The sequence below is a fragment of the Prionailurus bengalensis genome, chromosome B3, assembly GCF_016509475.1.
Source record: "Prionailurus bengalensis isolate Pbe53 chromosome B3, Fcat_Pben_1.1_paternal_pri, whole genome shotgun sequence".
In the NCBI taxonomy this organism is placed as follows: Eukaryota; Metazoa; Chordata; class Mammalia; order Carnivora; family Felidae; genus Prionailurus; species Prionailurus bengalensis.
This window is the reverse complement of record NC_057355.1, coordinates 137,890,814-137,911,578: the sequence shown is the minus strand read 5'-3', so window position 1 is coordinate 137,911,578 and position 20,765 is coordinate 137,890,814. Positions and strand designations below refer to the sequence as shown.

Here is a 20,765-nt window from a genome sequence, read left to right as displayed (position 1 = left end):
TGCCTCCCTGTTGCTTCCAGCACCTTCCACTCACACAGGGGCACTGAGCTGCCGCATCTCCAGCTGCAGAGGGCGAATGCTTGGTTCCTTTCCCTCATCCCGCCCTCCCACCTGAGCCAGGCTTGGGCTCTTACCAGTCGGAGCTCTTTCCTGCAAACATCTATGGCCGATCTTCCCTGGCAACTTTTTCAGCGGGGCCGGACTGGGAACATGTGCTTCCTCCCTCGTTCTTCCTTCTCTGCTCCTGGAGAAAACATTACTCCTAGAAGCAGGTGGGATTTCTACCTGCTCTGCTCCCCACATGGGCCTCTGGGTCTTGGTCTGTGTCACCTGCTCAGACTAGTCCCGGGCTGCCAGCAACCCCCCCCCCCCGCCCCCGCAAGACACTTACCCTGTGCCCTCTTCTACCTAATCATGTGGCCAAGTTGTGAACGGCTCGGGAAAGTCATCACAGTGGTTCCTTGGTCATGGCAAAGGAAGTAGGTCATCAAGCCCACGAGCCTTACCTGCCCTCCTCGGCTAAGCTGTGACAGGGGACACTTTCCATCTTGCCTTATGCCTGCCCCACAGCCCTCCATGCAGTGTTCTGAGGGAAACCACAACTCCTATACCACAGCTGTGGCCTTGCCAGGAGCAGCCCTTTTCACGAAGGGCCATGTGGCTCTTTCTTGCCATGCTGAGCCTCACTGGAGGGCTACAGCAGTCGGAAAGTCCTGCCAGCCCCCCAGCCTGAGGGAGCCAGCGCCCTGGGCTCGCGGGAACGTGCTGGTCCTGTGGCCGGTCTGCCCCACCCCGTACAAATCTAGTGATGCCCCCCCTGAGCCACTCGCTGGGGCGCACGTGTATCTAAACAACTACGTTGTCATAGGAAATGCACCTCTTTTAGGTCAAAATGGCCACGTAGGTGCAATCCCACGTGGCTCAAGAGAATCACGATCCTCCTGTCTCCCAGACAAGTCTGATACCATTCTGATTTTTCTCAGCCCGGAGACCTCCAACCTCCCCAGATTCCATTCGTGACACAACCATTGTCCAACACCCGGAGCGATGCCAGAGCGAGATTAAGCTCAAACTCTGCAGCGTCCCAGCTGTGTGACGTCAGAGAAGTCACCGAACCTCTCTGGGTCTCAGCAGCCTCACCGTGGTTGTACCACCGATTTCTGAGTTGGTGTGCACTTCAGACCAGGTACTCGACACAGGCTTTGAAAGGAGAGCTGAGGGGGCGCCTGGGTGGCTCAGTTGGTTGAGCATCCGATTGTTGATTTCGACTCAGGTCATGATCCCAGGGTCGTGGGATTGAGCCCCATTTCGGGCTCTGCACTGCCCCTCTCCTCTGCTCACGTACTCTCTCTCTCTCAAATGAATAAATAAATAAATAAATAAATACAGGAGAGCCGATCCGGGTGCTGATGTAAGGGACTACATTTGTGACATTCATGAGCTCTCTCTTTATTTTTTTTTTAATTTTGTTTTAATTTTTTTTAACGTTTATTTATTTTTGAGACAGAGAGAGACAGAGCATGAACAGGGAGGGGCGGAGAGAGAGGGAGACACAGAATGTGAAGCAGGCTCCAGGCTCCGAGCTGTCAGCACAGAGCCCGAAGCGGGGCTCGAACTCACAGACCGTGAGATCATGACCTGAGCCGGAGTCGGACGCTTAAGCGACCGGGCCACCCAGGGGCCCCACATGAGCTCTTTCTATCAGCCCGGCACCCCTTGAGGGGCCAGTCAAGCATTTTCCTATATAATCCTCGTGGCAGCCGCTGGTGGAGCTGCTCTGCTCTCATACGCCCATTCTCCAGAGGAGGAAACTGAGGCTCAGAGACGCTGGCTGTCTTGCTCAGGGTCACGGAGCTAGTCAGTGGCAGAGCTGGCTTCAGGAACTCTACTTGTTCTTGCAAACCTCAGCACCTCACCACACTCCCTCTCCCAGACACCCACAAGCTGAACTGCTGCCTGAGGCATGGGAAATGCTGGGGCCTGCAGCCACACGCCTGAGACGCCTGCGTGAGAAGACACCGTCCAGCCCAGAGGAAGAACAGCGGATTGGTTGGAGCTCTCCCAGCCCTCTTGACAACCGACGGCAAGCCACCTGCGTGGCACTGCGTGCCCCCCCCCCCGCCCCCCAGTATTGAGGAGGTCAGGGGACAGATGCAAAGGCCCGTTGGAACTCTGGAGTCCAGGAAAAGAGCAGGAAGGGAGGGAGCTAAGGGCACTCACCTAAGACACACCATCCTCCCACTTCACAGAATGGCCTGTCGTCACATTCGTCTGGGCTCTGGTGGCCCAAACCCGATTCGAATTAGCTGCGGGTCCCCAGGCGGGGGATTCATCGGCCCGTGAGAACCACGGGCCCGCTCGCGGGTGGGAGAAACAGCAAGGCAACCTCGTCCTTAAGGATGGGAGCGCGGCACCAATCGTGCGGATCAGACATAAGCCTCCGCTTGGCCTGTTCTTGAAGACGTATCCACTGTCGGGACACCTGGGTGGCTCAGCCGGTTAAGCGTCGACTCTCGATTTCTGCTCAGGTCGTGATCTCACGCTTGTCAGACGGAGCTCCGGCAGGAGCCCCGAGTCGGGCTCTGAGATGAGCGAGGAGCCTGCTCGGGATTCTCTCTCTCTCTCTCTCTCTCTCTCTCCCTCTGCCCCTCCTCTGCTCCTGTGCACTCATGCTCTCTCTCTCTCTCTCTCTCTCTCTCTCTCAAAATAACAGACATTAAAAAAAAAATTTTTTATGTTTATTTATTTCTGAGAGACAGAGAAACACAAGCAGGAGGGGCAGAGAGAGGGAGACACTGAACTCAAAGCAGGCTCCAGGCTCCGAGCTGTCAGCCCAGAGCCCGACGCGGGGTTCAAACCCACGAACAGCGAGATCATGACCTGAAGTCGGACTCTTAACCAATTGAGCCACCCAGGCCCCCTGATAATAGACGTTTTTTTAAATATTTATTTATTTTTGAGAGAGAAAGCAGAGGAGGGGCAGAGAGAGAGGGAGAGAGAGAATCCCAAGCAGGCTCCCAATGTCAACACACAGCCTGACACAGGGCTTGAGCCCATGAACTGTGGGATCATGACCTGAGCCAAATTCAAGAGTGGGACACTTAACGAACTGAGCCACCCAGGCGCCCCAAAATAATAAAACATTTTTAAAATAATAAAACAAAATAAAATAAAATAAATGTATTTGCTCTCTAGTCTGACCTCTGGAACCAGTCCCTGAAGGGCGCAGGCTAAGAATCATTACCCTTAATTTATAGAGGAGGAAATGGAGGTCCAGCAGGTTAGAAGACCTCGATATCAGGTGCCTGTCAGAGTGGCTAAAATGAGCAAATCAGGAGACTATAGATGCTGGAGAGGATGTGGAGAAACGGGAACCCTCTTGCACTGATGGTGGGAATGCAAATTGGTGCAGCCGCTCTGGAAAGCAGTGTGGAGGTTCCTCAGAAAATTAAAAATAGACCTACCCTATGACCCAGCAATAGCACTGCTAGGAATTTATCCAAGGGATACAGGAGTACTGATGCATAGGGGCACTTGTACCCCAATGTTTATAGCAGCACTCTCAACAATAGCCAAATTATGGAAAGAGCCTAAATGTCCATCAACTGATGAATGGATAAAGAAATTGTGGTTTATATACACCATGGAATACTACTTGGCAATGAGAAAGAATGAAATCCTGCCATTTGCAACAATGCGGATGGAACTGGAGGGTATTATGCTGAGTGAAATAAGGCAGGCAGAGAAAAACAGATATCATCTGTTTTCACTCATATGTGGAACTCGAGAAACTTAACAGAAGACCATGGGGGAGGACGAGGAGAAAACATAGTTTCAAACAGAGAGGGAGGCAAACCCAAAAGAGACTCTTAAATACAGAGAACAAACTGAGGGTTGATAGGGGGGCAAGGGAGAGGTGAAAATGGGTGATGGGCATTGAGGAAGGCACTTGTCGCGATGGGCACTAGGTTGTTGAATGAATCACTGGAATCTTCCCCCGAAACCAAGAGCACACTGTATACATTATATGTTAGCTAACTTGATGGTAAATCATATTTAAAAAAAATTTTTTTTTAATATTCACTAGTTAAAATAAAATAAAACAATAAAATAATAAAAAATAAATAAGGGGGGTGGAAAGAAAGTAACTAATACTAAAAAAAAAAGAAAAAGAAAAAGAAATCAGGTGCCTCACTCAGAAATCAGGTGCAGCACAGGCCTAGAAATCAGGTGTCGCCCTCAGGCCCCGGCGGGAGCGAGGAATATGTATAAGTAAACAGTGATGTCTTTGGTGGACCATCATCACTAGTCTTGAAATATGTCCTGAGTCCTAGAGCTCTGAGGTGACTTTCGGCATTAAAATGCTAGGATAAAAATGTCCAAGGCAGGGTGAAAAGCACACGGAATTCTGGAGCCTTCTAAGTAGCACGGAGCCACGAACAGGGCTTTCGATGGCACCTCCATCTGAGTGGGCCTCAGTGCCCGTCCCTGCAAAGTGGGGACAGTGAGACCTAACTCGCTCAAAGTTTCTCCTACGGCTGATGGCGTGCCGCGTCTTCGGCCGTGGCGACGGCTCTTGCCTGATATCAAACATCCGACTGCCGATTCTGAAAATAGCGATCTGTGGGGGCTGGCTTCCCCTGTCTCTTCATTTGCTGGCAGGAAAGTCAGAGGGACGAATTACAGATATCTGCACATTTTGTTACGGAGGACCCTGGCTTGGGACTCAGGTGGCCCGGGATCTTGCCGCAGCTCTACTATGAACGAATGTGCTCCCTGGGAGCTGGGGAAGTCACCGCCTCTCTGTGAGCCTCACTTTTCTCATCAGTAAAATGCGAGCACTAAGGCCCCTTGGGTCTTGATACTCTACAAGACGCTAACTACCTCCGGGCAGCCCCATCTCGTTCTTTCCCATGATTCCCCGGGGCCTGGGCGCTCGATAGGTGCCTCTTTATCTTCTTTCTGTGCCTAGACAAATGGACTTTGGGGTTCCAAGGACATGATCCAGCTCCCAAGGTGAAGATTCCAAGGGCTGGGACCTTGGCAGTAATAAGCCCGGTGACGTCGGGTGGCTGAAGTTTCTGGAGGTCAACCATGTATCAGGCACAGCTCTAGGCTCTGCAAGAGTTGTGATCCCCTTTTTTCTCTCGACAGCTCTGTGAGAAGAGTATCAAGGCAAAATGAACTCTTGGTCTCGCGTGACCGGGGGGCCCCCATCACCCACCCTTCAGATGGCCTCGTGCCTGCCGTTCGCTGGACGAGGCCACTTCAAAGAACAACAAGGCCCTTTGATGGTATCGGGCACTCACCGGCTGCGCTCCGGAGGCTCTCAGCCTTATTTCCTGCAGCGGGGGTGGCTGTGGGCCCCTAAGACTGAGTGTCCCAGCCCCCGAGGCTGCCCTGTGAGTAGACGAGGCCCCTCAGGTGCGCGTCCAGCCTATCTAGCCTCTCTGGGGAATCGGCGCCTCCTCCTGAGCTGACACTGGTTAGAGGCTGGGCCACTGGGCCAGGATTGTTATCTCCCCTCGGCAGAAGGGAAAACTGAGGCACAGACAGGTTCAGCTCCGACTTGCCAGGGTCAGGATTTGCAGGCGGGCACGGCCAGTGGGGAGGCTAGAATCACGCCCTTCAAACGCTCTCAGCGTCTCGTAGGCCCGCTTTGATAATGCGTCATGGTGCATCATGCATGGGCGGGTGGGGCTGCTCGGGGGTTATTTTCCCCTCTCCCCCACTTCCCAGGCTTGGAAAGGACCCTGTAGCCCTGATGGTCTTCACCTGTGTCTCTCCCACCTACAGGTGGCAGGGACAAGTCCCCTTGGAGGGCCCCCTTCCGTGTTCTCTAACACGCTTCTCTAACGTGCTTCAGGTTCCTTCTGTTACCTGGTTCCTTCTAAACCCCAGCCAGAGCCAGCGTCCTTGGCCTTGCCCTGCAGACTCCATGCCGCCCACTTAATCATCTTACTGGAGAAAGCGCATGCCCTTTCAGCTTTTCCCCATGGTAGCCTGCTCAACCAGATTTCCAAAGGATGGCCCATGGTCCCCCACCCCTGCTCCCTGGCCCCGCCCTCCTGCACAGTGGACCCCGGCCTTGGTCTTGTCCTTGGACCTCCTCCTCTGAAAGACTGAGGTGTATTCATTAACTCCTCAGATAACCCTGCTATCTTGTCCGTCACCTCGTCCCCTTTCTTATCTGGGTTCACGGCCCCGTCTCCCACTCGTTGGCCCCTCGCTGGTTGTAAAAGCTTTCGTTTGCGAAACCTACCACCCTCACCCCTCTAAGAATTATCTCTCGGGTTCCTCTGGCCATGAGTTTCTTTGTTTTATTTTGTTTTTTCCATTTTGTACTTGTTATTTCATTTATTAATATATTGCAATGATTTCCTATATATTTCACTATTTTTTTAACGTATGGCTTAAAAAACTTACATCTTAGTCCATCACATATGGTACCGTAATCCGTTTAACTAGTTTTATATATCTGGTCATTTGGATGTTTCCAGGGTTCGCCTATTATAAATAATGCCATGATAAACATGTGGATGCTGAGATTTTGTGCATGTAGTTGATATTTGATTATTTTCTCAGGATAGATTTTTTTAAAGTGACTTCATTATTGATTTCCGAACTTTTCATTAATCCTTTAATCTTTTCTTTTAATAGAATGTATTGTCAAGTTAGCTAACATACAGTATACACAATGTGCTCTTGGTTTTGGGGATAGATTCCTGTGATTCAACCCAATGTTTAGAGCAGCGTTATCAACAACAGTCGAATTGTAGAAAGAGCCCAAATGTCCATCAACTGATGAATGGATAAAGAAGATGTGGTTTATATATACCATGGAATACTACTTGGCAATGAGAAAGAACGAAATCTTGCCGTTCATAACAACGTGGATGGAACTGGAGGGTATTATGCTAAGTGAAATAAGTCAGGCAGAAAAAGACAGATACCATATGTTTTCACTCGTATGTGGATCCTGAGAAACTTAGCAGAAGACCATGGGGGAGGGGAAGGGGGAAAAAAAAACTTACAGAGCAGGAGGAAGGCAAACCGTAAGAGACTCTTAAATACAGAGAACAAACTGAGGGTTGATAGGGGGGTGGGGGAGAGGGGACAGTGCTGTATGTAAGTGATGGCCATGAGTTTTGATGGCTAGCCTGGCTTTGCTTGCTTCTCCAACAATCTCATTTCAAAGACGGGGCTCAGAGAGATTAAAAGTGTTTGTGCTGGGTCCATTGCTAGTGAGTGATCGAGGCAGGTTAGAACCAGGTCTGCCTAAAGCTAAAAAGTATGATTTTCACTACCTCCTTTCCCCATCACCCCTCTGTCACTGGAGGGAACAGCGTCTCCGAGACCCCTGCCATCCAGGCATCGGGCTGGGACTCAGGCGGTGTCCGGTGGGGGGGGGGGGGGGGGGGGGGGGCAGGGGAGTTAACTGCAGGGACCAAAGACAGTTTGGGGGCTGGGACCTGGGACTCGCCATGGGCCCAGCTCAAGAAAGGCTTCTTGGGGTGCCTGGGTGACTTTGTCGGTTAGGTGCACAACTCTTGATTTTGGTTTAAGTCGTGATCTCACGGTGTGTGGGATGGAGCCCTGTGTAGGGCTCTGCACTCACAATGCAGAGCCTACTTGAGAGTATCTCTCTCTCTCTTTCCCTGTCCCTCACCTGTTTATGTTCTCTCTCAATATAAATAAACTAGAAAGAAAGAAAGAAGGGAGGAAGGGGTAGGGAAGTAAGGAGGACTGAAGGAAGGAATGAAAGAGAGAGAGAAAAGCTTCTAGGGGCTGCCGCCGCGTGTGACTGTATGTTGGGCACAGCCCCCACACTCAGAGGAGCTTGTCATTAAGCTCCCAATGGCAGAAGGACCCCAGGAGCATCTGGGTTCCCAAAGTGACAGGTGAGGAGATTTGCTGTGGTCTCCTGAAGGCCCGACATGACATGTCAGAGCAGAATCCTGGGACCCCCAGACAGGGCCCCTACCCAAGAAGCACGAACACCCCAAACCAACTGGATCCAGTGAGTACTTTGGCCCCAGTGAGCAAGTTGGGACTCCCTTGACCCAAACCTGCTCTGAAATGAGAAGTCTGTCCAACTAGGGAAAGGGAGGCCTCCCAAGTGGGCCACGTGCTCTGAAGCCCTCCTCCCCCTTGCAAGGGCACTTTGACCCCAGGGGATGCCGGGCAACGTCTGGAGAATTTTTGATCGTCACCCCTGGGAGTTGGGAGGTTTTGTCTAGGATGCGTCTAAACGTCCTACAATGCACGGGACAGCCCCCCACAGCATAGAGTTGTCCAGCCCAGAAGGTCCACGGTACCGAGCTTGAGACCCCTGACGCCCTGTGGGCTCAGCCGTCAGATGCAGCCAAGTTCCCGCTTCAGGGAGAAAGTTACCAGGTGAGCACCCCTGTGTGCGGAGCACCAGCCCAGGGGCATGGAGACCTGTCTGGTGCCAGCTCTGCCTGACCAGCTGTGTGGCCTTGAACATGTTCCTGAACTGCTCTCCCAGCCTCAAGCCGCTGAAATAAGTCAACGTCTGTGAGTGCCTTGAGGGGTGAGGGTCCTCGGTGCTTTTGCGAGCCGTATCCGCCAGGCCCGGAATGTTGGAGGGTCGGCTAATAACCAACTCCAGGCTCAGATGGCCTGTTCCATGATGGCTGTAGCAGCTACGAGAAAAGGGACGTTGAAGTATGGAGTCAGGGAGAGTCTGGACCACGGTCGGAGCGGGGGGTGGTTCTGGCTGTGTGTCATTGGGCAAGATCTTACCCTCTCTGGGCAGCAGCCTCATGTCAATGGGGACCAGTGGGGGACTATTCCAGATCCAGGCATGCCTGCACTGGATCTGACCTGCTCCCTGGGTGGTTGCACACCCGTACATATGTTTCCTGTGCCTCAGTTTCCTCTGATGTAACATAGGGGCCGTGTCATTTGCACACAGGCCATTGCGGGTGTTAGTGCCACTGCCAAGACCCAGCCTGCTGGGTCTGTGATTCCGGGCCTGCTACTTCCCTGCCCTGTGGCCTCGGGCAGGTGACTTAAACCTCTCTGACCTTTGGTCTCCTCATCTGTAAATGAACGATTGTCATATGCCCTGGGTCACAGGCCATTACAAGAGGGCCAAGAGATGAGGCGGCAAGGGGCTTACAAGGGGGCCTGGCAGGTGGGGAGCCCCGTAGAGTCTTTGCTGCTGTTCTGTCCTCCATGATGAGGGCGAAGGGAAGTCCTCGGCACTGGGCCGGCACACGGTAGGGGTTCTGTAACCTCTGGATGCTTCCCGTGGTGTCAGTCAGTGGCCAAGGGACTCAGCGTGTGGCCTGACGTGGGCGTGGTGCCCCTTCTCTGTCTCGCAGGACAATGCCATCCTCCTTCACGTGGGGCCTCCTCCTGTCGGCAGGTCTGTGCTGTCAGGTTCCCGGCTCCCTGCACACGCTTCCAAGCCTCATCTGCAGGCACCCTCCCCCAGCATAGCCCCCAAACTGGCCAAGTGTGCCTTCGGCTGGCACCATGAACTGGCTCATCACTCCAACAACAACATCACCTGCTCCCCCATGAGCGTCGCAATAGCCTTTTCGATGCTCTCCCTGGGGACCAACGGTGACACTCGCACCCAGATCCTGCAGGGCCTAGATTTTAACTTCAAGGAGACACCTGAGGCCAATATCTACAAAGGCTTACAGCGTCTCGACAGCCAATGCCAGCTGACCGCCAGAAGTATACCATTCATCGACAAGAATTGGAAGCAAGTACATACGTTTTCGGAGGAGGTCAGGAAGCTGGACCCCTCAGAAGCCTTCTCCGTCCACTTCAGAGACAACAAAGAGGCCAAGAAATGGATCAACCAATATATAGAAAAGGAAACCCAAGGGAAAACTGTGGATTTCATCAAAGATCTTGGCAAAGACACGGCTCTTGTTCTGGTGAATTACATTTTCTTTCATGGTAGGCTTTACCCCCAGCTTGAGCTGGTTCAAAAGGAAACATGCAAAAATGTTCTGAAACATTTAGTTAGTAAACTTTCCTTGACGGTCAGGGACGGGATAGGGCAGGTGCAACTAAGCATGTGTTATTCAATTTCCCAAACACAACAGGTGACATGCTTTCCACCATCAACTAAGGTCAGGGGATGACGGGCGGGACAGTCAAATCATCAGTCATGGACAGTCATGGACTGGCCAGGTGATGGGAGAGGCTGAGGCCTGAGTATATTAGGCACAGAGAAGGGGCCAGCCCCTGGGGAGAAAAGGATTAAGGAGTTGTGTTCTCAAGATGGTTGGGTAAGTAACATGACCAGCTGATGGAGCCCATAACTACCAGATAAAGAACTTTCACTTACTAGTCCCCATCCACACCCACACATGCACACCATTCACACATGGAAACACATGCACACACTTCTAATGAGCACCTACACTGAATGAAACTCCCAGCGTGAAGCACCTTTGTGGCCCCGGGACATCATATTGGATAGCTCTGATTTTCCCATTTAGAAAACCAAGGTTTCAAGAATACCAGTCATCTCTCTGAGGTGACACAGTTAGCTAGTGGGGAAAATGGGATGGAACCCAGATCCTTGTGACGGAAATTCATATCTTTTCCACTACACCATGATAAATCAGTTGTGAGTCCTGTGGTCCTTTAGTAAAAGTGCCCAAATGGTAGACACCCAGCCAGCAATACTGCCTATTTGCCATTGTTTTCGTTTTTATTTCAAGGAAATGCTAGAAAGACCCAGGTCCTTGATAGGCCTTCGGAAACATCCCTTCCTGGAACCCCCAAGACAGCTCTCATCCCATCACATAGGGCCCTGTTCCCAACTCTGGGTGGGGGAAGGTGTAGCCCGTCTCTGCCTCAAACAGCCCCCTGTGTCTCTCCCCTCCATGCCATAAGGCCTAAAGCTGTGCTGAGCATCGATGAGAATGTGACAGACTATTCTGGAGCCACGCCTTCGGAAGGGAGCACCTGGTCTAAGCATCTGTCCGTCAAGTTCAACAGGTCCTTCTTAGTCATCATCAGGGATGAGAGTACCAACATTCCCCTCTTTGTGGGAAAGATGGTGAACCCCATGCAAAAATAACTGCCTGAGTTCAACCCCGCTCTTTCAGGTCGGGCCCCCTCCCTAGACGACATTAAAGAATGGTGGACCTGGCCCAAGAGTGAGTGTGATGAGCCCATTCCTAATCTTCTTGTCTCGGGGTCTCCCTTTCCATGTGTAGAATCCAGGTCACTACAAGTGTTCATGTATCCACTTAATTCATATACACTGGGCATGCACACTGTCCAGGCCCTGTGCTAGGCAAGATGAAATGTTGGCTGAAACCCACAATTTATTATTTTGTCTTATTTTATTTTTATTTGAGAGAGAGAGAGCATGAACAGGGAAGAGGGGCAGAAGGGGAGAGAGAGAGAGAGAGAGAGAGAGAGAGAATCCGAAGTAGACTCCAGACTCAGCATGGAGCCCAACATGGGGCTCGATCTCATGATCGTGGGATCATGACCTGAGCCGAAATCAAGAGTCGGACGCTTAACTGACTCAGCCACCCAGGAGCCCTTGAAACCCACAATTTAAGAACAGAGATGGAAAGCCAGAAATGACAGGAGATGGGCTTCTCTAGGAGTGGGACAGGACACCTAATTAATAGCCTAGGTTTCAGTAGAAGAGTGACAAAGAAAGAAAGAGGCAAGGCCAAGCCAGGCAGATCACTCAACAGGGAGGAAGCTAAGGGGTCTGCGCTCATGTGGGGATCAAAATTAGTCAGAGTGTTAAAGGCTCACACCCACCTTAAATACTGGTGTTTGGACTTCTGGTTAGATCACACAATAAAACATAAAAATCATCAATTGTCCTGGGGGCGCCTGGGTGGCTCAGTCAGTTAAACGTCCGACTGTAGCTCAGCTCATGGTCTCACAGTTTGTGGGTTCGAACCCCCACATCGGGCTCTGTGCTGACACCTCAGAGCCCGGAGCCTGCTTCGGATTCTGTGTCTCCCTCTCTCTCTGCCCCTCCCCCGGTTGTGCTCTGTCTCTCTCTCTGTCTCAAAAATAAATAAACATTAAAAAAAATTTGTAAAAGAAGCAATGTCCTTGAAGAAAGCATTGGTTAATGCATCTCATATTTATGCAGCCAACCTCAGTGCCCCTAAATACGTGAAGCAAACATTAACCGAGTTGAAGGGAGAGGTAACGACACAGTAACTGGAGAATCAATGCTCCACTTTGAATAACTGACAGGAAACCACACAGAAGATCAATAAGGAAAAGAAGGACTTGAACCACACTATAGACCAGCTGGGCTAACACACATACACAGAACACTCCACCAACAGCAGCAGAATACATTTTTTTCTCCAGGGCACGGGGAGCATTCTCCAGAACCGACCATGTGTTAGGCCACAAAACAAGCTGTAACAAATTTTTAAAGACTGGAGTCCTACAAAGTACCTTTACTAACCACAACAGAAGAAAACTGTAGAAGTCAGTAGCAGAAGAAAAACTGGAAAATCCAAAAATGTATGGAAATTAACAATTCTTACACAACCAGTGGGTTAAAGGAGATGTCACAAGAGAAATTAGAAAATATCTTAACACAAGTGAAAATAAAAACACATCAGGCCAAGACTTATGAGACGCAGAGAAAGCAGTACTAAGAGGGAAGTTTGTAGCTGTAAGCATTTACGTTACAAAGAAGAAAAATCTCAGATCAACAACCAACTTCGTATTTTAAGGAACTAGAAAAAAAAAAAAAAAAAAAGGAACAAACTAACCCAAAGCCAGCACAGGAATAAAATGATAAAGATCGGAGGAGAGAGAAACAAAATAGAGAATTTCAAAAAATAAAACAAGAGTGAAAATCAACAAAACCAAGAGTTGGTTCTTTGAAAAGATTAACCACGTTGACAAATCTTTAGCTAGACTAGCTAAGAGAAAAAGAGAAGAATCAAATCATTAAAATCAGAAATGAAAGAGGGGACATTCTTTTACACAAATAAAAAGGATCATAATAAGGAAATACTATGAAAAGCTTGAATGCCCACAAATTGGATAATCTAGATACAGTAGAAAAATTCCTAGAAACACACAACCTACCAAGAATGAATCTTGAAGAAATAGAAGATTGACACGATACTAGTTACATCTGATGTATAACTAGTAAAGTGATTGAATCAATAGTTAACTCCCAACAAAAAAGCCCCCAGGACCACATGGCTTCACTGTTGAATTCTATCAGACATTTAAAGATGAATTCACACAAAGTGGACCACTTTCTTACACCATACACACACAAAAAAATGGATTAAAGACCTAATGCGAGACCTGAAACCGTAAAACTCCTAAAAGAAAACATACGCAGTATGTTGACATATGACATATGCAGTATGTTGATATATGACATAGTTTCCCCTTTAGCAACATAGTTCCCCTCAGGCAAGAAAAACAAAAGCAAAAATAAACTATTGAGACCACACCAAAACAAAAAGCTTTTGCACCACCAAGGAAACCATTGACAAGACAAAAAGGCAGCCTACTTAGTGGGAGAAGATATTTGCAAATGATGTATCCAATAAGGGGTTCATATCCACAATGTATAAAGAACTCACACAACTCAACACCAAAAAAAAAAAAAAAAAAAAAAAAAAAAAAAACCAATGTATTAAATTTTAAAATGGGCAGTGGACCTGAGCAGACATGTTTCCGAAAAAGACATCCAGATGGCCAACAGACACATGAAACCATGCTCAACATCACTCATCAGGAAAATGCAAATCAAAACCACGATGAAATATCACCTCACACCTGTCAGAATGGCTAATGTCAGAAAGACAAGTAATAACAAAGGTTGGAAAGGGGCGCCTGGGTGGCGCAGTCGGTTAAGCGTCCGACTTCAGCCAGGTCACGATCTCGCGCTCCGTGAGTTCGAGCCCCGCGTCAGGCTCTGGGCTGATGGCTCAGAGCCTGGAGCCTGTTTCCGATTCTGTGTCTCCCTCTCTCTCTGCCCCTCCCCCGTTCATGCTCTGTCTCTCTCTGTCCCAAAAATAAATAAAAAACGTTGAAAAAAAAATTTTTTTTAAAAAAACAAAGGTTGGTGAGGATGCAGAGAAAAGGGAACCCTCGTGCACCGTTGGTGAGAATGTAAATTGGTGCAGCCAACTGTGGCAAAACAGTATGGAGATTCCTCAGAAAACTAAAAATAGAAATATCATATGATCCAGTAATTCTACTATTGGATATTTACCCAAAGAAAATGAAAACCCTGATTGGAGAAGATATATACACTCCTACGTTTAGTGCAGCATTATTTACAATCGCCAAAATATGGAAGCAACCCAAATGTGTCCATCAATAGCTGAATAGATAAAGAAGATGTGGTGTTTATGTATATGTATATATATACATGTATATGTGTATATATATGTATGTATATATAATATATATGTATGTATATATAATATATATGTATGTATATATATTATGTTATATAATGTATATATATATATATAATGTGTGTGTGTGTATATATATGTGTGTGTGTGTATATATATATATATATATATATATAATGGAATATTACTCAGCCATAAAAAGAATGGGATTGTACCATTTGCAACAACATAGACGAACCTGGAGGGTATTGTGCTCAATGAAATAAGTCTTCCAGAGAAAGACTAAGAGATACAATTTCACTTATATGTGGAACCTAAACACAAAACACACAAGCAAACAAAAGCAAACAGAGCCTTAAACACAGAAGACAAACTGGTTGTTGCCGGAGGGGAAGGGGAGAAGGGGATGATGAAAAAGATCAAGGAGATTTAAAGGCACAAAGTTCCGGTTATAAAACAGGTCAAGGAGATGAAAAGTACAACATAGGGAGGAATATAGTCAGTAATATTGTAATGATTGATGAGGGAGCATAAGGCAAGCAGACAGGCCACAAACACCCCTCGGGCACTCCTGGCTGCCCAAGAACAAAGGAAAGGGGAAAAACAAATGAGTAACTGATAGAGATCACAAGTCCTGCTGGACCCGAGTCACCTTCCGTTTACAAATATCTTAGTAAATTACAAGAAAAAGGCAGTCTTATCGATAGCCTAATCTCCAGAAACCTATAGACTCAGCTTCCTGGAGCCCCAACATCACCCCTCCATAGTGGTGTGGGGAACAAAGGCAAGAAAGAAATGGCAGGTAAGATTAAATTTCCTCCTAACCCATAGCCCATTGACAAATACTTGAGGCAAATACAGAGTGTAACATTTCTCCAGGAACCCCCTACTGTCTTAATGCTAATGCTTTGCTACAGGGGAAAACAACCTTAGCTTGACAATAGCGAGGCCTCCAGGATCTTGTGAGTCTTCTTTAGCATTTGAAAATCTCCTTGAAAACTTCCCTTTAACTTACCTCCCCCAACTCCCAAGTATATGACCAGCCTCTCCTCAGGGTCCCCTGGCAGCTCTTCTGCCCACAGGTCCTGTTTCTGTGCTTTAATAAAATCACCTTTTTGCACCAAAGATGTCTTCAGGAATTCTTTCTTGACCCACAAACGTATGGCCAACTCATCTTTGACAAAGCAGGAAGGAATATCCAATAGAAAAAGACAGTCTCTTCAGCAAATGGTGCTGGGAAAACTGGACAGCGGCATGCAGAAGAATGAACCTGGACCACTTTCTTACCCCGTACACAAAAATAAACTCAAAATGGATGAAAGACTTCGATGTAAGACAGGAAGCCATCAAAATCCTCGAGGAGAAAGCAGGCGAAAACCTCTCTGATCTTGCCCGCAGCAACTTCTTACTCAACACGTCTCCGGAGGCAAGGGAAACAAAAGCCAAAATGAACTACTGGGACCTCATCAAAATAAAAATCCCTCTGCACAGCGAAGGAAATAATCAGCAAAACTAAAAGGCAACCGACAGAATGGGAGAAGAAATTTGCAAACGACATATCAGATAAAGGGTTAGTATCCAAAATCTATAAAGAACTTCTCAAACTCAACACCCAAAAAACAAATAATTCAGTGAAGAAATGGGCAAAAGACATGAATAGACACTTCTCCAAGGAAGACATCCAGATGGCCAACCGACACATGAAGAAATGCTCAACATCACTCATCATCAGGGAAATATCAAAACCACAATGAGATACCACCTTACCCCTGTCAGAATGGCTAACGATAACAACTCAGGCAACAACAGATGTTGGTGAGGATGCGTAGAGAGAGGATCTCTTTTGCATTGTTGGTGGGAATGCAAGCTGGTGCAGCCACTCTGGAAAACAGCATGGAGGTTCTTCAAAAAATTAAAAATAGAACTACCGTACGACTCAGCAATTGCATACTAGGCATTTATCCAAGGGATACAGGTGTGCTGTTTTGAAAGGACACATGCACGCCCATGTTTCTAGCAGCACTATCAACAATAGCCAAAGTATGGAAAGAGCCCAATGTCCCTCAATGGATGAGTGGATAAAGAAAATGTGATATATATATATATATATATATATATATATATATATACACAATGCAGTATTACTCAGCAATCAAAAAGAATGAAATCTTGCCATTTGCAACTACATGGATGGAACTGGAGGGTATTATGCTGAGTGAAATTAGTCAGAGAAAGACAAAAATCATATGACTTCACTCATATGAAGACTTTAAGATACAAAACACATGAACATAAGGGAAGGGAAGCAACACTATTAAAGAAACAAGGGGGGGGGGGACAAAAAAAAGAGATTCATAAATATGGAGAACAAACTGAGGGCTGCTGGAAGAGTTGTGGGAGGGGGGATGGGCTAAATGGGGAAGAGGCACTAAGGAATCTACCCCTGAAATCATTGTTGCACTAGATGCTAACTAACTTGGATGTAAATAAATTAAATTTAAAACAAAAGAAAGAATTATTTCTTGGCCATCAGCTCCAGACCCCACGAATGCCCCATCACCACAAAGACTTCATCAATAATGTTGTATAATGACACATGGTGACTACATTTATCATGATGAACATTGAGTAATGGATAGAATTGTCAAGGGACAGATCATCTAGGCAGAAAATCGATAAAGAAACAATGGCTCTGAATGATACTATGGGCCAGATGGACTTGACAGATACACTCAGAACTTTTCATCCAAAAGCAGCAGAATACACACTCTTCTTAAGTGCACACAGAACATTATCCAAAATAGATCACATACTGGTCACAAAACAACCCTCAATAAATATAAAAGGATTGAGATCATACCAGGCATATTTCCAGATCACAGCGCTATGAAACTTGAAATCAACCGCAAGGAAAAATTTGGGAAGCCTCCAAATGCATGGAGGTTAAAGAACATCCTGCTAAAGAATGGATAGAATTATCACCGTATTGGAAAAAAAAAAAAAAAAAAGAATTCACAGAGGCCTTCCTCAAACTCTTCCAAAAAAATTGAAGAGGAGGGACCACTTCCTAACTCGTTTTATGAGGCCAGCATTACTCCAATCCCAAAGCCAGAACAAAGACGCTACAAGAAAAGAAAAGCACAGACCAACATCTCTGATGAATATGGATGAGACACCCAACCGAACACTAGCAAGGGGAATTCAGCAGTACAGTGTGAGGATCATACGCCCCGACCAAGCGGGAGTTAGTCCTGGAATGCAAACATGGGTCACATATGGAAATCAATCAATACAATACATCGCATCCACGGAATGAAGAGAAAAAAGCAAAACACGTGACTGTCTCTGTAGACGCAGGGGAAACATTTGACAACATTTTTCACACCCTTTCATGACGAAAACACTCCAAGAAAAGAGGAATAGGAAGAAGCTCCCTCAACAGCATCAAGGCCACGTATGGAAAGCCCACAGCTAACATCATCCTCAATGGGGAAAGACTGCAAGTCTTCTTCCAAGATCAGGAACAAGCCCAGGACGCCTGCTTTGGCCTCTTCTACTTCACGAAGTTGAGGCAGTGAAATTAGCCAGTCGCGCAAGAGCAAATACCTTGAGACTGCAATCCGCAAGGTACTTAGAGTATGGAAATCACAGAGACAGAGCGCAGGGTGCCGGGGGTGAGGGGCAGAGGAGACGAGGAGGCAGTGTTTGGCAGGGACGGGGTTTCAGTTTTGCAAGATGGAAAGGGCTCTGGGCTGGCAGGTGGTAATGGTCGCCCAACAGTGGGAATGTCTTGGTACTACCCAGATGTATACTTACACGTCGTAAGATGGTGAATGTTGCGGGTTTTACCACAATGGAAGGACAACATAATACAAATCAGCTTTAAATGTACTAGTAACGATAACTGTATGACCAATGGCCTCCAAAGAAGCCAGTGAAATTCCTGACATTTTAAGCTATTACTCCTAATCCTATGGCTTTCATGATAATTTTACATCAAGTGGTTTAAAAAAAAAAATACGTATGCAAACGCCATGCCATAAGTGCCATAAACAAAGCCGAAGGACAAGCTGGGAAATCTTGTAGCTGATATGACAGAGACTCATTTTAATTTTAAAGAACTCTCTCAAATCCATAAGGAGACAGTAAGTAACCCAGGAGAGTAATGGGCAAAGGACTTAAACAGGCAGAGTACAGAGAAATAAATACGGGGGCGCTGGGTAAGCGCCCGACTCTTGGTTTCAGCTCAGGTCGTGATCTCTCGGTTCGTGAGTTCGAGCCCCACGTCGGGGTCTGTGCCGAGGGTGCGGATCCTGCTCGGGATTCTCTCTCTCCCTCCCTCTGCCCCTTCCCTGCTCGCTCTCTGTCTCAAAATAGATTTTAAAAAATTAAGTAAATAAATACAAACGTCCAATGGGAATATAAGAGATTTCTCAACCCCATTCCTAATTTTAAAAACACAAACCAGAGTCCCATATGCCACCTGTCAGATTGGCATAAATGTGCCAGGTTGACGATACTCACTGCTGTTTACACGTGAAGAAACAGATCTTCTCAATAATAGAGGCGGGGGGAGGATGGAAGTGGGTGCGATCTTGCGGAAAGATAGTTTTGTGACATCTGTTAAAGTTCAAAGTAGAAAAAAAATACCCTAGTTTTCGATGCAGGAATTTCACCACGAGGAATTTACCCCATGGAAATATTTACAAGCAACAAACGTAAGGAAAAAAGTTCTTTCTAATTGCAGCATGGAAGAGCAAAAAAAAACCAAAAAAAAAAAACCCTAAATGTCCTTCGACAGGGAATCGATTACATAAAATTAGGGACATCTCTCTAATAGAATGTCATGCAGGCTTTTGAGTGTCATACATAGGCTAACTCTATATAGGCCGATAGGGCAAGATCTCTAAACAAAATATGGTACAAAGCAAAAGAACAGTGTACAAAGTGTGATTTCTCGTGTGGACACACGCATTCACTTATTTAGTAAGCATCTACTATGCACAGCTGTGAACAAAACAGACAAGATCCCTGCACACAGGAACTCCATGGGGGATAAGCAACAGTCCTGGTAAGTCAATACCCTGCATAGAATAGGGGTAAGTGATGAGTCTTACAGCAAAAAATAATGCAGGGACAGGAGATGGGAAGTGTTGGGGTATGAGAGACATGCTCAGACAGAGTGGTGAGGGAAGGCCTCACTGAGAAACCAACAGTGGGAGTCTGTTGAGAGGCAGATGAGAAAGTAAGCTATCTGGAAGAAGAGTAGCCAAGGCATAGGGAATGTGGTGATGCAAAGGCCCTGGGGCAGGAGTGTCTGGCATGGTCAAGGGAGGCAAGAAGGCAGGGTGCCTAGAGAAGGGGAGAGTATGAAAGATAGAGAAGCAGAAGAGGCCAGAGATGCCAAGACATTTCCCATGTTAGTTTGTGTTATGAGGGGGAATGGGTCCTTGGTGAAGTGGCTTTGGAAAACTCTAGACCGAGTGTGATTCCTTAGCCTCTCCCAAGTATTACCATCCACGTGGGAAAGAGAAGATGTGGCGTTTCTCGAGTTTATTTGACCCTGAAGCCCCTGTTTTTCTTTTTACAAATCATCTCTAGGCTTCCGTGGGATGCACTTTGCTGAATGTTGCCGTGGGTGAGGAGGCTGTTAAGCGAGGAGGATTGGTTGGCGAGGCAAGATGAGGTGTAAGGAGGTCTGAGAGCGTACTCCCTGTCACAGACACCTGCTGCCCCTTCTGGGCTAACACGCCCTTCTGCTGAAAGACAGTGATTTGAATACCAGTGCTCCTGCCCCCAGACACTCCGTGGCCCCCACTGAAGGCATACTGATGGGGCAGAGTCGCACTGGACATTCTTGGTTCAGAGTGACAGCATCATCAGCTGCTGCCCAGAGACCCAGCCTACAACCTCCTCTCTGGGCATTAACCGAAGGGCAGCTGAGGGGCAAGAGGCAGAGTGGACAAACAGGATTGTCAGCTGGGGAGGAGGTGGCCAGGCTCAGGATTGCACAAGCCCACATCACCTTGGGCCTGTTAATATTAACTCAGTCTCCAGCCTGGGGGCATGCCAGCTATCTCCAAAGTCACTGCCCTGACAAATATTGTTTTGCTCTTCTTGTTGGCTAGACCTTCAATGATTCTCTCCTGGCCTTAGATTGTGATCCTGCTGAGTCCCCCATAAACATGCAGCTCTAATCCCCTACAGTTGCGTGTTGGCGAACATTCCCCCCACGGGACCAAGTGGTACCTGGTAAAGGACTAAATGTGAGCAGAAGCCCAGTAGAAGCAACGCGCGTGGTCAACCAAAGGGCTTCAGGATAATTGTCATCGCGAGGCATTTCAATAATTGTGCCACAAAAGCCACTTCTAGGAACACATTTCTTCC

The 20,765-nt window shown here is 47.5% G+C and overlaps 1 protein-coding gene across 1 annotated transcript; it reads left to right on the top strand.

The window, feature by feature from the left end:
* The first annotated feature begins 9,320 nt into the window (after positions 1–9,320).
* Positions 9,321–11,074, top strand: LOC122468121 (alpha-1-antiproteinase 2-like). The gene is given in 3 exon segments (XM_043554555.1): positions 9,321–9,421; positions 9,424–10,042; positions 10,888–11,074. Coding segments are annotated over 3 exon segments (873 nt in total). The 5' UTR covers positions 9,321–9,354.
* Positions 11,075–20,765: the final 9,691 nt, after the last annotated feature.